This window comes from Chelonoidis abingdonii, chromosome 2 (assembly GCF_003597395.2).
Source record: "Chelonoidis abingdonii isolate Lonesome George chromosome 2, CheloAbing_2.0, whole genome shotgun sequence".
Taxonomy (NCBI): domain Eukaryota; kingdom Metazoa; phylum Chordata; order Testudines; family Testudinidae; genus Chelonoidis; species Chelonoidis abingdonii.
Window position 1 is genome coordinate 272374202 of NC_133770.1, and position 16672 is coordinate 272390873.

Sequence of the window (16672 nt, forward strand, 5' to 3'; positions counted from 1 at the left end):
GCCCAGGTAAACTTATCAGATTCTGCTTCCTTTGTTATCTTGCTAAGTGCTCCCCCCCTTTTATCTGTATAAATAAGATAGTTTGTGTCTTGTATGCTGCTCACATTATCTGGGTGTATTAGCAGAGCACTGTGCTAATAAAACAGAGTGGTCTGACAAACTGTGAGTCCTGAGTCTAACTTTGACACTTTCCAAAGGCAAATGTTCAAAACAAAGAAAATTTGTTAGACAGTTTATATTTTAATACTTAATGTGGTGACTTCACATGGAAAGGAGGTCACTAAACAGAAAGGTTTTCTTATCAGAGATTGATCTCCACCTTGTTTACCTGTATCTATTGCAAATTCTGAGGCCATTCAAGACGCTGGGACGGGGGGAGAGCTTCTATTTATGTCCCTACGACCCTTTTCTCCTGTTCAAGCTACTTTTGAAATTTTGGGGAGGCTATTCAAACTCCAGGGACAGGTTTTAATTCCTGTCATAACTAACTAGATACTGTTTCATCTTGAGTGTTAAAGCTATTAAACGGGAGGGGAGGAAGACTCCATTTTGGAGCCTCTTCACGAAATCAGTAAAACACTGAGGGATCTTATTATGGATTCTGCAATGTTACATAGATAATTAATGTATTTGAAAATTATACTGGATAAAAGCTTTGATAGTTACACACTTGGCCTTCCTTGAGAACTTGAGAGGGATATTAATGTTTCTGATTTTATTAATAACTTTAATCCTACTCTTCAAGTCTCTAAAATATTTCATATTTCAGATAAAAATATATTTCCCGTGATTCTTGCTAAACTGACCCTACATTCTGCTATTGCCACTCTGCTATTGTTGAGTGTTTGGTTTTGAATGGTTGATGACTTATATTTGAAAAAATATTACTACTTTTACCCCCAAGTTAAGAAAGTACACATTTTCCCAGATAGTGCTAAAAGTGCATCTATACTTTAAAAAAAAAAAAAACTTTTGCATGCTTTGGTTTTTAAAGCCTTGGTTATTTTTTGCTTCTAAACTATGGCTTTACAAAGATCAGAAAAATAATCTTTTCTTAGAGTTTGCTGATTCTAGTGAATTTTATCTTCCACAGAAAGAAGTACGTGAATTAGACAAAGAAGGGAAACTCATTCTTTGTTGCCATGGATTCAATTACTTGTTTTTGTCAGTTGATTACCTCTACCTTATTTTATTATGATTCATTAAGCAGAAAAAAGAATATTTATGCAATATTTCTACTTACAGATAGATGTAGCCAATGATTTTAGTTTAGTGTTCTCTTATTGGGTGATGTTATGATTAATGTTATGTCACATATCATATGTTAAATAGAGTAAAGTTGTAGGATTATGGAAGTATAAGTGAACACTAAACTAAAAGCATTGGCTACACATGCGTGAGACCATGCAGTTCGAAATTATGTGTATATATATATATCTCCAATGTGTAAATATAAACATTACATATTTTAAATAGGTGTGGATAACTAATTATTTTGAGTCAAAATAGATAATATGTTTAAGTTGATAGCAATGTTCTTTCTGACTTTTAATTTACTCATGATCAATTATTGTATTTGAAAATTATTTTCTAAAATATCTGCTGTCCTTCACCTATAGATATTGCTTTATATCCATTACTGCAGGGAATGTCAGTGGTGAAAAAAAGGTCTTAAGGTTTCATATAAACTGAAGTACAGCAATCCATTTCCTCCATCAAAAATTTTGCTTTCTTCCCTGAGGAAAGAATACAACTAAATCTTTCATTCTCCTGGTTATAAACAGTATATTCTATAGAAATCTCTATTTCTGATACTTCTAAATGTTTTTTCCAGTATTTATCATAGAGCCTTCCCTCCACAGAAAATAATTTTGTTTTCTCGTATTGAAAGAATCCAATATAATTGTGAGAGGCACTCTGTAAATTCAGAGATACAATAGTCACAGTTTTATCTGTGTCACCTTAAACTAACAATTTGAAATGTGCTTTTCACATTTTATTACTACAAAACTTGCAAAACATTTTATTTATTGTTAAGATCTCCATAGTAGACCTGGTTGAGGTATTTTTCTAAATGTTTTGGAACACTGTTTTTCCTTAAAAGTGCTCTGTTATGCCATCCACATTAAACCAGACTCACCTATCCCTCCTTAATTGTCAATTTAGCTTCAACACTGCAAAAAAAGTTTGTGAGCAAACATACTAATTAACCAAATACATTTCCTATAGCCATTCCCTTCTGCATTCACCGTCTATGAATATTTGCACCATCGAGGTGATTCATTAATATGAATATTCACACAATACAGCATTGTACTTGAAATATTCAAGATGAGATGGGACACAGTTCAAGATAGGAGGAGAGATTCTGAATATTCATTGTCATAGCCCTGGCACAGAGGCAATTGGACTACTCATACATGGAATTACCACACCCTTTGCAATTAGAACTGTGCAATTAGCTCAGAAGGCCTGTCTAAATTACCACAATTTCTTGAGGCTAATCGATAGGCTTCAGGACTATAGACTCTCAATAACACCATGTAATGCAGTCCCAGCACCTACATGCCACTTCTACACCCAAAATGCCTGCTGTTGTAGGGCTTGCAAGGGGAGCCTCTGGGGGTGTCTCATGGCTTTCTTCCACACTGCCTGCTTTGTGCAGAATCCTCCCCCCGCTAGAAATGGGACTTTTAGACCCCCTTTATGCCTCTCTTGCTGTTCCATTAGGTGATCTCACACCATATCTGCACCCAGACAATAAATCTTACAAAAGTCTAATTTTTCTAGGAAGGATGTGTTGGACACCTATGTGTCCCACATAGGTAAAGGTTTATTTTATCTTAAACACCTTAATTCTACTTATCAGCTACCTCTCCCTAAGTGTATCTGTGATTACTTCTCCTTGTAAATAAAGTTACACTGATCCATTACGTGAACCAAAACAAACAAGACCAACATATGATGTCCATAACCAGTGACAACCAACACAGCTTGTGCTATGTTACCATTGCTGTTTGGAAGTGTTCTCCCTTGTGCTGAGTAGTGTATTGGTATGGGAGTACAATAATCTTATAGTAGGCATTATAATATCATTATTTGTGGTGCTGTAAAGTTTTGTTATGTATTGCAATTTCCACTAGCTGGTTGGATTCTCTTTCTTCTGTATCGGATCAAGTTCAGTGCTGTGTGATTGTGGGATGTATAGTAATTGTTTTGGTTCTACTTTACAGAATTTTTGTAAATTTTTGCAATGTTTATGCCGCTGGAGGGGGACATGAAGTTGTCTAACAAAGTGATTAAATTGTAAGGCAGTTTTAGGTAAATCTGTTGGGAAATGCTTGGGGTCTCCAACCTAGTTGCTTGGGGGAAAGGCACTGCTTTATGCAAGAGGACTTAAACAGAACCCACTTTTAAAAGTTTCCAGGATATGGTTTTAAAGGAATCTCAGCCCTTAAAATGGAAGTACAGTGATAGTTATGTATTACAATGTTTAAGCTTTAACATCTGTTTTACTTCCAAGCATGTGCCTGGGGCTGACAGTGGCATACCAGATGCAATGTCTCATTTTCAGATCGACAGATTTCAGGAGCTGGCACCAGAAGACAGCAAGGAATCCAAAAAGATGCCGCTAGCTCTATGGAACCTTGGCATATGATGGTTGTCAGTGTAGCAGAAGAGGTTGGTGGCTCTGTGAACATTATGGAGCTATGGGAGGAATTTAAATATTTTTGTGCAATTGCAGGATCTGGAAGGCCTGCCACCAATATGGCCCATTACAGAGGAACTCAACCATCTCCACTAGCGTATTGGCCCTTACATTTGTCAGTAGGCTGAACGATTACCCAGATCCTTGCAGCAGTTATTTAGTTTGAAGGTTTCTAGAGTGGCAGTCTTGATGTACCAATCTTATGGAGGATACACACTGGACCCATCACTGTTAATATACTTAGGAATCTGGTGCAATCTGGAACCCATATGTCATTGTGGAGGACGATACCTTGTTCAGAGCAGAATTTCTGGTAGCATTTTTTTTTCTTTTTTAGTTTTTCAGATAAGTGAGCTAATATCTGGGTCCTGTAGTGATTTTTCTGGAAGGGCTCTGGAATTGAGGGATATACGCTGCTATATTCAAGGTTATATTAACCTTGAAAAAGTCAAAGAAGGCTCAAGGAGGCTGGACTGAATTCATTAATCTGTAGGATGGTGACAAGCCCTGAATATGCCCTTTAGAGGCTGTAATAAGACCAGGGAGGAATGGGCCCATCTTTATTCACAATGATGGGAGTCCACTCACAACATACCACGACAGGAATTGACATGGCTGGGGATCCCACACATGAATTTGATTCCCACTCACTCAGGATTCCAGCAACAACAGGAGCGGCCCAGCTGGGTATGGGGCCTAGTGCAATTCGGGCAATTGGGTATTAGGCATGCTGAAGCATACAGAACATATGCAAGACTTCAGGTGAGGGAATCAGTTTTAATTTTCCATCATGTTTTCAGTCCAATTGCTGGCAGATGGGCCAGGCAGACAGCCCTGTGGATCTGTGGGCACAGTATTGTTTACTGCGCATAGGGGAAGGGTTCCAGCTTGGAGGTTTGCATCTGGGCCTCAGTGGTGAAACAATCCTGAACTGCAAGGGAGGAGGGACATGTTATGTGATCAGCAGATGCCCCTTTTGTACTCTGTGGGAACCTGTGAGTGGACATCAGATATAATTGTGCTTCACCTTGGGGAAAATGATGTGGGAACATGTAAAGGGACAGACTTAATGATCAGATCTCAGAAGGACTTGGGCCAGATCCTGGAACTTTTCCCAGGAATAAAAATGGTGTCGTCAGACATGTTGCGCTGCAGGGTAAGGCAAGGAACTGTGAAGCCTCTGCAAGCCAAAAACACTAGGAAGTATGAAAATAGAGAGGTAGCCAAATTTATGGGTGCCATGGGGGCAGTCAGTCATTTCACATCCATAGCATATGGTGCAGCAGAATTATTCAAGGAGGAGGGGGTTCACCTGTCAGACTTGGAAGCTGACATGTTTTTGGCTGATATTAAAGGGGGCATTAGGAGATGTCTGGGGACCCAGCTAGGATGTGGGGAGGCAGACAAACTAGTAGCTGGTGCCTTCTTGTGGCAGATGTCCAGTGCAGGTATTCCATAGGGAAGGGATACAGGGATCAGATAAAATGGATTGATAAAGAATTAAAAGGAGATATTATTTAAAGGTGTGAAAACAAGGGAGGAGGGGTTCAGCACTATGACTGGTATGGCAGGGAGCTATCCTCTCTCTTCATAGTCCCTCCTTAACCCTCATTCGAGGGGGGCAGATGGTGAGAACCCAGAAGCAGGTTGGCTGGGGACAAGGATGGGTAAGGGGCATGGCAGACTGAAGCCACATAGGTATATATTGAAATGATTATGGAATTACCTGTATTGTATATTTGTATCTGTTGGATACTCACAGACATTTAAGAATAAAGTTGCAGCCTAATTAAATCACATCCAGTGGCTCTTGTCCATCTTCCAGCATAGCTGGACAATGGAAGTACAGTTGTAGTTGTCTGAGTATGAGTAGCATTGCAGCTTGGCAAACAAAAGTTGGGAGGCTCTGGGACCAATGTGGAGGGGGAAAGGATTAAACAGTGATTGGGAGATTTTTGAAATACCAGGTGCAATTTACTGAAAGTTTTATTTTTATTTATTTTTTTCAGTGACAAGTATTAAATATAAAATTATAAAGAAGTAGATATGAAAATAGAATTCTAAGTCTGAAATACAAAGAAAAGAGTATACAGTAACTATTACCACACAGACAAAAACAAAAGTTTATCCATCTCCCACCAAAAAAAGAGTAAATAAATAAATAATCAATCAAACATTTATATTTAAAAAGAGGAAACCTACCTGGTACTTGTTTATAATAGTGGACTTGCTTGCCATGAGCTAATTATGTTTTATGAACAAACCAACAAATGTAGACTAACTCCTCAGTTCTGCTCCTTCTCCCCAAAGTTTCCCTGTAGCTTTTCCCCATTAAAAACGTTATTATTTCTCTCTTCCCCACCCAGTGGCCTGATTTTTCATTGCTAGTACTATTTTTAGTAATTTGGGCAACAATTTAGGGAACCACTTAAGCATGAGCTCATATCCATCCATATTCAGCAAAGCATGTGCATAAGTTACATTGCATTCCATGGAAACTTTGCTGAAAAGGAATGTTTTACTGAATTGGGGCCTTTACCCTGTGTAAGGTGGGTGTAAAAGACCACTAGTCTGATCTGGCAATGATTCACAGCCACTTGGCACAAGTTTAGAAGACTATGCAAGAGGTAAGGTAATGGAGAAACTAGCCCAAACTTTCTTTCTCCCTTCTCTCACTCCTCCCACCTGTCATTCCTGTCTTCACCTCAACCAGTTTAAGCAGCAGAGAATCCTGTGGCACCTTATAGACTAACAGATGTTAGTCTATAAATCCATCAACCAGTTTACTCACTCCCAGCTCACTTACCTCTTTCCATTCCACAGTGAATTAGCTATCCCTATTACTCTCCCTCCCACTGCACTCTCAGTTTCACAAAGTTTAAGGCCAGAGGGGACTAGCAGATCACCTAGTCTGACATCCTCTGTATTACAGCTGATTAAATTTCACTCAGATGCCCCTATATTGAGCCCAATGACTTTAATGAGTCTAAAGCATTTCAATGCTCAGGAGACTAAATTGCTGAGTGCCACTGCCAGAGAACAGGAGAGATCCAGGTGCAACCAATGCCTGAAGCCCAGGCAATAGCAATGGAATTTATTATGTGAGATATACATAGATGATGCCAGCAGGAGAGGAAGGTGAAAAGCCCAAGGCCTCTCCCAGTATGATCTGGAGAATAATTCCTTCCCAACCCCAAAAATAGTGATCAGTTTGACCATGAACATGTGAGCAAAAGACACCAACCAGGCATCTAAGAAAGAAAGTTCCCTGCCATCTCACAGCACTGATTCACTCCATCCAGTGTCCCATTTCCAGCTGTGTGCAATCTATGATGCTTCAAGAGGAAGGCAACAAACAAACAAACAAACAAACAAACAAACCCAGAATACATCTGGCTAACTCTGTTCTAGAGAAAAAAATCCTCTGTGACCTCTGCAGATGACCACTGGAGCCTTGAAGCATGAGATTTCATTATTGTCTTTGTCTTAATGCAGAGCTGCAAGTGTTTTGAGCATGTTGAGGGTAATACAGGCAATTCTGTTCTCCCCATGGCTGAAGAAGGAAGTTGATAGATTATATGGTCAGAAACTACTACCCTGACCATTGAACCCCAAACTGGCTTAAAACATACTCTTTAGAAAAAAAAAAATATAATCTCATTTAGAAGACTCCAAGCAACAGTGAGACCACCACCACAACTGGTAAACTGATCCAATGTTTAATTACCCTCTCCCTGAAGAAACGGATTGACAGAGCCAGAAGAGTACCCAGAATTCACCTACTACAGGACAGGCCCAACAAAGAAAGTAACAGAACGCCACTAGCCGTTACCTTCAGCCCCCAACTAAAACCTCTCCAGCGCATCATCAAGAATCTACAACCTATCCGGAAGGACGATCCATCACACTCACAGATCTTGGGAGACAGGCCAGTCCTCACTTACAGACCGCCCCCCAACCTGAAGCAAATACTCACCAGCAATCACACACCACACAGCAAAAACACTAACCCAGAAACCTATCGTTGCAACAAAGTACCTTGCCAACTCTGTCCACATATCTATTCAGGGGACACCATCATAGGACCTAATCACATCAGCCATGCTATCAGAGGCTCATTCACCTGCACATCTATCAATATGATATATGCCATCATGTGCCAGCAACTACCTTCTGCCATGTACATTGGCCAAAGTGGATAGTCTCTACGCAAAAAGAATAAATGGACACAAATCAGATGTCAAGAATTACAACATTAAAAAACAAGTCAGAGAACACTTCAGCTTCCCTGGTCACTCAATTACAGACCTCAAAGTCACAATACTCCAACAAAAAAACTTCAAAAACAGACTTCAACAAGAAACTGCAGAAAACTGGACATCATTAAATTAAGTTTGAATAAAGACTGGGAGTGGATGGGTCATTACACAAAGTAACACCTATTTCCCCATGCTAATTTCTCCCCCTACTGTTACTCACATCTTCTTGTCAACTGTTGGAAATGGGCCATCCTGATTATCCCTACAAATTTTTTTTTCTCCTGCTGATAATAGCCTACCTTAACTGATTACTCTTGTTATAGTTAGTATGGCAATACCCATTTTTTCATGTCCTCTGTGTATATACACCTTCCTACTGTATTTTCCACTGCATGCATCCGATGAAGCAAGTTTTAGCCCACAAAAGCTTATGCTCAAATACTTAGTCAGTCTCTAAGATGCCATAAGACTAACACGGCTACAATTCTGAAACCAATCATTTCAATGTATTATTATTTCTAACGTCAACTTCCAGACACTGTTGTTTGTTATGTCTTGTCCGTGAGATTGAAAAGTTCAGTTCCCTATTTACTCTTCTCTTTTTTTTTTCTCTACTATCTCTTGGCCAATCTTCTCTTTACCTTCTTCTCTCTTTTTGCCTTATGGGACTGTCATAGCTCACTATTTGCCTCTCTCTATTTTTTTCCATTCTCTCCAAAACCATCTGTTTACTATCTTTCCCACTTAATTAATCAAATACCTTTACTTCAATCAATCCTCAGCACCACAGTCCCATCAGTCAACACCAAATTACTCTCTGGCGAAGGAAATATAGAAGCATGCTGGGGAACCAACCTATCACAGTTTTTTGAAGAAAAAATCCCCACTTCGGTCCCAAACATATGCAATTCAAAAAGCAGCCAGCAGGAGCCCTGCTCTGAGAACAACAAAGTTGAGTGAATGTTACTTGTCTCCATTTTATTTATTTTTCCTATCACCAGCTTCTGTTACCATTGTCAAATTTTACAGTAATGTTTTGCCCAGTCTGCCATTTCTATCAGTAAAATTTTGTCCCTCCTCCTTTGAAAAAGTACCATTGACAGTATTAAAGTTTTTAAAATATTCATTTGAGAACATACTCTGGTGCTCATGTTACTCTGACTCAGCTATCACTTTTCTGATTACTCTAAACTGTGTTGATACTGTTCTTTTCATATCCCTTTGTCAGTAACTTATTACTATTGGATATTAAAGTGTTGTCACTTAACAATAACAAATACAACTTAGGGAAAAAAGCGTCACTGCATATTTCACATGAGACTGTCAACTCAGGTTATCCCTTTCAAGTTTTCATTACAGATTGTATAACCTATTACTAATAATGTCCTGTGTTTCTACAGGCAAAAATTAAGAAAACTTAAATAAAAGTGGGACTTAAAATACTTATTACCCTACTTGGCAAGAAGTTGTTTTGTTTAAATTGATTAAAAAGAATCTGATCAAGATGCTCTGCAAAAGTAACAGCCAAGCTTTTCTAAGCTTTTCTAGGACGTTAGCATTTTTGAGACTAATGATTCTCTCATAATTATTTCTCATTTCTCCAAATCTATAATAGCTGTGATCTTAATAAACAAGCAGGTAATTATGGAAGAAAAAGTCAGTGGATTTTGAATCTACACATGGTATGGTTATATATGGCTTTTAGTTTTTAAATATTCTGCCGCATCATATCTTTTAATTTTAAGAAAAATAAACGTTTATCAAATAATGGCATCCTCTTTCTTCTCTGTCAAGTGCTGCGCATATTAAACCAAAAGGAAACACAAAAAAAATAACACATTCCCCTATACTATGAGTCAGCAAAAAAAAAGGTCTACTAAAGATTTATGGATATACAGGTAAGTTTTTTGCTCATCCATGAATCATTTGAAGCTGAGAGATGTCTTAGCTAAAGACTGGCACAGGAAGAAAATCTGAGCTAAAGAAACACAGCTATCTCAAAGGGGAAAAAATAGTGTACAAATATATCAGCAAACTGTACAGAAGGAAAATCCTCCCACTGCTATGCTGGCCCAGGTCTTAAATGTACTGCATTTTTACAGAAGGATGCTAGCCTGGATAGTTATGAAAATCTCACCTTATGGATATTTTAATATTCCTCACCTACCACCTCAAGGATAATAAGAGAAAATGAGACTATCACCACTTTGACCTCAGTTGAAAAGAAAATGTTAATTGCATGCAGTCCTAATAAAGTCAACAATATAATCAAGAACAAAACATGCTGAAACATAATTCACTGAAATGGGTCCTTGAAATTATTCCACTGAGCACAGAAGAAACCTTCAAAAAGCATCTCAACTCTGCTCACAATGTGGGCGCTTCGGAAATAGATTTTGAAAGAGACATGGATATCTAGTATCAGAGGGGTAGCAGTGTTAGTCTGGATCTGTAAAAGCAGCAAAGAGTCCTGTGGCACCTTATAGACTAACAGACGTATTGGAGCATGAGCTTTCGTGGGTGAATTGTGCATGCATCCGACTAAGTGGGTATTCACCCATGAAAGCTCATGTTCTAATACATCTCTTAGTCTATAAGGTTCCACAGGACTCTTTCCTGTTAATGGACCTAGATATCCAGAAAAGCAGCAATGTAGGTACATTTAGGTCCTTTAGTTTAAACTTATAGATTCATAGACTCTAGGACTGGAAGGGACCTCGAGAGGTCATCGAGTCCAGTCCCCTGCCCTCATGGCAGGATCAAATACTGTCTAGACCAGCCCTGATAGACATTTATCTACCTACTCTTAAATATCTCCAGATATGAAGATTCCACAACCTCCCTAGGCAATTTATTCCAGTGTTTAACTACTCTGACAGTTAGGAACTTTTCCTAATGTCCAACCTAAATCTCCCTTGCTGCAGTTTAAGCCATTGCTTCTGTTCTAATATTTAGAGCTAAGGTAACAAGTTTTCTCCCTCTTCCTGATGACCCCTTTTAGATACCTGAAAACTGCTATCATGTCCCTCTCAGTCTTCTCTTTTCCAAACTAAAAAACCCATTCTTTCAGCCTTCCTTCATAGGTCATGTTCTCTAGACCTTTAATCATCTTGTTGTCTTCTCTGGACCGCTCCAATTTCTCACATCTTTCTTGAATGCGGTCCCAGAACTGGACAAACTCCAGGTGAGGCCTAACCAGTGCAGAGTAGAGCGGAAGAATGACTTCTCCTGTCTTGTTTACAGTACAACTGTTATGCAGCCCAGAATCACGTTATGCTTTTTTGCAACAGTATTCATACTGTTGACTCATATTAGCTTGTGGTCCACTATGACCCCTAGAGCTCTTTTTGCATACTCTTTCCTAGACAGGTCTCCTCCCATTCTGTATGTGTGAAACTGATTGTTCCTTCCCTAAGTGGAGCACTTTGCATTTGTCTTTATTGAACTTCATCCAGTTTTATCTCAAACCATTTCTCACAATTTCATCCGGATACTTTTGAAATTTGACCCTGTCTCCAAAGAAGTTGCAATCCTACAGTTTGGTATCGTCTGCAGAACTTAATAAGCTGTACTTTCTATGCCAACATCTAGTCGTTGACGAAGATATTGAACAGAGCCGGTCCAAAAACAGACCCCTGCCGGAACTTCCACTTGTTATAGCTTTCCGGATTGGAGCCATGAATAACTACTCTCTGAGTACGTATCCACCCAGTTATGCACCCACCTTATAGTAGCCCCATCTAAATTGTATTTGCCTAGTTTATCGATAAACTTGAGACTCTTGTAAAGCATAGCGATGGACAGAGTCAATAAATACTAATTGGACTGTAGATTTTCCCCCATAAATATCTATTGTTAAGAAAAAATAGGACTTATCACAGTCATAAGAGTTCTGTGCATGGAAGAAGAGGCCCTTGTTGACTTAGCCCGCTTGCTAATGTCTGCTAAAGAAAGGTTGTAAAAGAAGGCAGACAGGCCATTAATACAGTTTCCATACCTAAGCATCTGGTTTCCGTTCCACTCCAGAGTCCAGAAGAAAGACATTCCCTTACAGTAGAGCCAACTAGCATGAATCCGGAATCACAAGTAAATATAGCTGTAGATCCATACGTGATTTGAGTTCCAATCTTATTCCCATTGGGAGGTACAGGAAGTTCTCCACAAGAAATAACTTAAAGAAAAAAAATACACATTTTGTATTGAGCATCTCACTAAAAACATTTAATCCACATTTTCGACTGGTTAAAATGAACATTGAAGGGTAGTCTACTCTGATCTGTGGGAATAATGGATATAGAAATCTGAGTGTAAAATAAAGATTACAATCACTTTAAAAATTTTTTTTTAAAACCGGCTAGAATATTTTAATCAACAAAAATCATTGATATTTAATTATCTAGTTTTTGTGAATTAAATATAAATGTTTCTATGCTCACTTTGTTGTTATTTTTGTAAAACAGTACATCTGAGTTTCTTTGGACAGAGGATATATTATATAATTTGTATCTTGTACGTCATTGTATATCACATGCCTTAGCATTTATAAAACAAAGAGTTGTAATATTGGCTGAATTATGTTCAGTAAATCCATTATTTTAGTCACAATCCAGGGAATTTTCTGATTTAGAAGAAGACAATGTTTTCTCTTTTAAAAAAAGTAAATAAATAGAAATAGTGCAATTAGGAAAATTAACTTCAGTGCTACTCTGAACAACTTTATGTGTACAGTTAGATGAATGAGGCCTTAGCACAATACGGAAGGATTGGATTTTGTTGTACATAGCACTCCAAAGTGACGATGAATTACTACTTTCTCTCTGGAAGAGTCAAAGCAGGATTTACATACAATATTTCAACAAAGAGAGGCCTAAATTATTTTAAAAGAACTCTCATTTGGGATGGGGGAACTCTCCCCCTCCAAATTACATCTGGAATTTTCAAGAAGATGAAAATAATTTTTAATTATTAAATATCCAAATTATTAAATATCTTAAACTGTACTTTGTCTATTAATAGTTGTAGTTGTGTTCTCTCCTAAATAGGGATTATTAGAAATAATGCATATGAGTTTATCTGTACATTTTGTTAGGATTTTATATGTATATGCACCCATAAATGCTAATTTTGATCCTCTTTCCAGAAGAATGGTAGTTATTTGGTTCTTCAGAGGGGAAAACAATGAAATACTTGTTGTGTAGTCCTCAGATAATGATATAAGTCCAAACCTTGCAAACACAGGGGCAGGGGCGGCTCTATGTTTTTTGCCGTCCCAAGCATGACAGTCAGGCAACCTTCGGCGGCGTTTCTGTGGGAGGTCCGCCACGGTCACGCACTTTTGACGTACCCACTGCCAAATTACCACCGAAACCGCAGGACTGGAGGAATTCCTGCAGAACCACCACCGAAGGCTGCCTGACTTGCCACCTCAGGCACACATTTGCAGCACTGGTGCCTGGAGCCGTCCTGGCATGGGGACATAAAGCTCCTTTATAAAAGTGGCCTGATTCTCATAAGTGCCTATATTTAGCCACACACGATTACATATTTTAGCCTCCTTTTTTAAAAGAACCTGTCTCCATTATACTTTATATTCACTACTTCGCTCTCTGAAAGCCCATGTGGCCAGGTAGTGCCATTAGGATACCAGCTTGTGGTGAAGATGATGCAGATCCTCACAAACCCAAGGAAGCTCCTAAAGAAAAATCCCTCCCTACTTCTCTGCTGTCTCAAGTGAGTGTGAAAGCTGTACCATGCTCCTAGTGGACCTCGTCAGAGATCTTGACCTTTTGGGGGTGACTTGTACCACTGCTGGCTCTAGGAGAGAACAGTCCCTATACTTCACTAGGACAAAAAGCTATTGTGTCGGATCCTTGCACGGGGTGTGCAGGGTAGGGTGGAGAGAAACCTTTTGCTCTGTTCATCCCCCTCTGTGTATCTGTACTAGTGACAGACACCTCAAGAGGGCAGTGGGATGTGCACAACCCTATTACCATAAATGTAATCATCTTGATTTTCATTAATAATAATGTATATTACTTTACAAAGACTGGCCTTGGGCCTATCCAGGGAAGTCTGTCACAGGAAGAGTTCTGCTCTTCCACTAAACTGGGGGGAAATATTTTTCTATGTGCCACGTACAAGGAAGGTTTACACACAATGTATACTCACTTTGGCAGTAAGGCCTCTCGTTTCTCCAACTCCATGTTCCATTAGCAAGACACTCAATGGATGCTGGTCCCAAACCATAATAGCCTGGATCGCAGCTAAAAACAACTTTTGTTTTGTACTCATAATGTGAGCCATTCACTATTCGCCATCTCCCATGTTCCAGAGTAAAGGAATTGATGCTTGGACATGTAACAACTTACAAAACAAAACAAATCAACAAAAAAATCCCTATGAGACCAGTTATTTGTGGCTCAAGAAGTACAAGTTAACAAGAATATGAAATAAAGAATATTTGTTCCTATGAATTCAGTGTCAAATTTTAACCATAAGAGCTTCCTATTTGGAGTGTGTCTGATTCCATAACCTGCATAATGCTGAGCTGTAATCCTTATGTATGTGGTCATTAGCACATTGCATCTTTCTTGGAGAAAAGAACTTTTTCCCTGTCTCTGGATCCTACGTTCTTTCTCCCCACAACAAATGAGAGTACCGCACCAACTGCCTAACTGCTTACCATTCCCAGGCTCAGCATGGTGAGGGAGCACCACAGTTACTCCAGGCTCTGCAGAGTTTTGCATACTAGATCCCCAAGACTCACAAGAAGCCTTCTCTTGCTACTGATCCCCTTTTTCTGAGCGACAAAGAGATATCAGGAAAGGTTCTTAAATTTACCTTGCTGGGTACATATTTGTGTCTCTAGAGGCACTCATCTTTCCCCCTTTCCAAAACTCCATAGGATGGGGAATGATACACATCTGGATGGACACCTTGCCTTTCCTAGGCTGAGATTTCTGCTTCAGCATGGTGGCCCATTTGGATTTTCATAGCTAATTTATAGCCAGAGAAGTATCCACATGTTCCTGGGGAATTGCATGTGCATTTCCTCCTCAGAGTCATCTCCTGGAGTCTAGGTGATGTGGGGTCATTAACATGGGGGTGGGGGAGTTGCAATCTGTATTGGTGCTACACAGCTGTCCCTAAGGACCAGACAGAAAGTGATTAGGAGAGTCTAAGATCTGCTTAAGACTCCGTGGTCTAAGATTCTGACTTGGCCATGAGACTCCTGCCAGCTTCTGAAGCAGAAATGCCAGGGACTTGGAACTGAGTTATTAACTTTAATGCATTCTATAATGCTTTTATTTTCCAACTCTCACAGCAGTTTGTAATACAAGTTTAAGGTACTCAAGTTTAAGTTTAAGGTATTCAGATGGCTCACTCAAATGGCTCACTGTATTAATTAGCCCAAAACAGAACTCTTAAATAATTTGAAACAGCTCCTTTTGATTAATGAAAATAAAATACAGGAAAGTTCTTAGAGAGGATTTCTCAATGTTACATACCTACACAACGAGGTGTTTTATTATGATTGCTCCATGTACCATCTGGCTGGCAGACTGCAGTAGTGAGCTCCTTGGATGATAGTCTACACCCATCATTGCAAAAGTAAGTAACACGGGTGCCAACTAAGTAATCTGTAGTTAAGATTCCACCATTTAATGGAGCTTTAGGAATTCCACAAGATATTGCTGAATTAAAAGAAACACAAACAACATGTTATTCACCTCTTTGTGATAAGTAATATCTTGTCTCAGATGCTTTAAGTATTATGCCATAACATGAATATACTTGTGAAGAGGGATTAGTAATCTATCAGTGTATATTTTAAAACCACACAGACTTCGTGGGTTCTAAATTTTCAAAGGAACTAAACCTCGGGAGGTGTATGGCTCATTAATCTGTCCTTTTAAAGGTATCCAGAGTTGGGGAGGAAATGAGAGTTATAGTTCAGTAACCTTCTAGCTATCCTTTCTGATTGCAGAGAATGATGAATAATGATGCAGTGTGGAAGAGAAGAATAACAGGAGCAGCAAGATCCTATGGATAGGATACTAGACTGAGACTCTAGAGATCTGATTCTTTTCCTGGCTCTCCCACCGATGTGCTGTGTGACCTTGAGCAAGACACTTATAGTAAACCAGAGGTCCCCAAACTGGGGGATGCACCCCCCTAGAAGAGAATGGAGGAAAGTTCAGGGGAGGTGCAGCTGAGGCCAGGGAAAGAGCGCAACCCACCAGCTCTGCTCTTGGCCCTGGCCCTGGCTGCCAGCCCCAGCCTCGGCCCCTTTACCCCATCCACGCCCCACCACCCCCTGAGCTGAAGCCCTACTCCCAGTCCAGGCTTGGGGGGGGGGGGGGGGGGGGATGCCAATGGGAAAAAAAGGACTAATAAAAGTATATTAAACCTTGAATTTAAAGTTCCTGCCATACAGAGACTGCTGAAGTGAGAAGAGATCAGAATTGGTTTCTTAACAAAAAACCCAGCATGTGTACTATCTGTTTCTTCTCTGCCCCCGCACCTTCCTTTATAAAAATAACAATACTTCGCATTATACCAATCTTTCATCTGTTGATTTCAAAGTATCTTACAAAAAATGAGAAAGCATTGTTATTCCCATTTTACAAGTGGAGAAACTGAAAGTAGAAAGTTTATTGCAGTGGTCCCCAAACATTCCCCGCCACTTATCCTTTCCACCCCT

The 16672-nt window shown here is 39.4% G+C and overlaps 1 protein-coding gene across 4 annotated transcripts in view; it reads right to left on the reverse strand.

Moving 5' to 3' along the window:
* Window positions 1–16672, reverse strand: part of CSMD3 (CUB and Sushi multiple domains 3) — a 1318842-nt gene that overhangs the window by 126000 nt on the left and 1176170 nt on the right. For all 4 annotated transcript variants that reach the window (XM_075063193.1, XM_075063192.1, XM_075063195.1 and 1 more), the window contains 3 exons: window positions 15477–15662; window positions 14137–14331; window positions 11966–12139 (listed from right to left, as the gene is read on the reverse strand). In XM_075063193.1, coding sequence (XP_074919294.1) covers window positions 11966–12139; window positions 14137–14331; window positions 15477–15662 — 555 coding nt within the window. The remainder of the gene's footprint in view (window positions 1–11965; window positions 12140–14136; window positions 14332–15476; window positions 15663–16672) is intronic.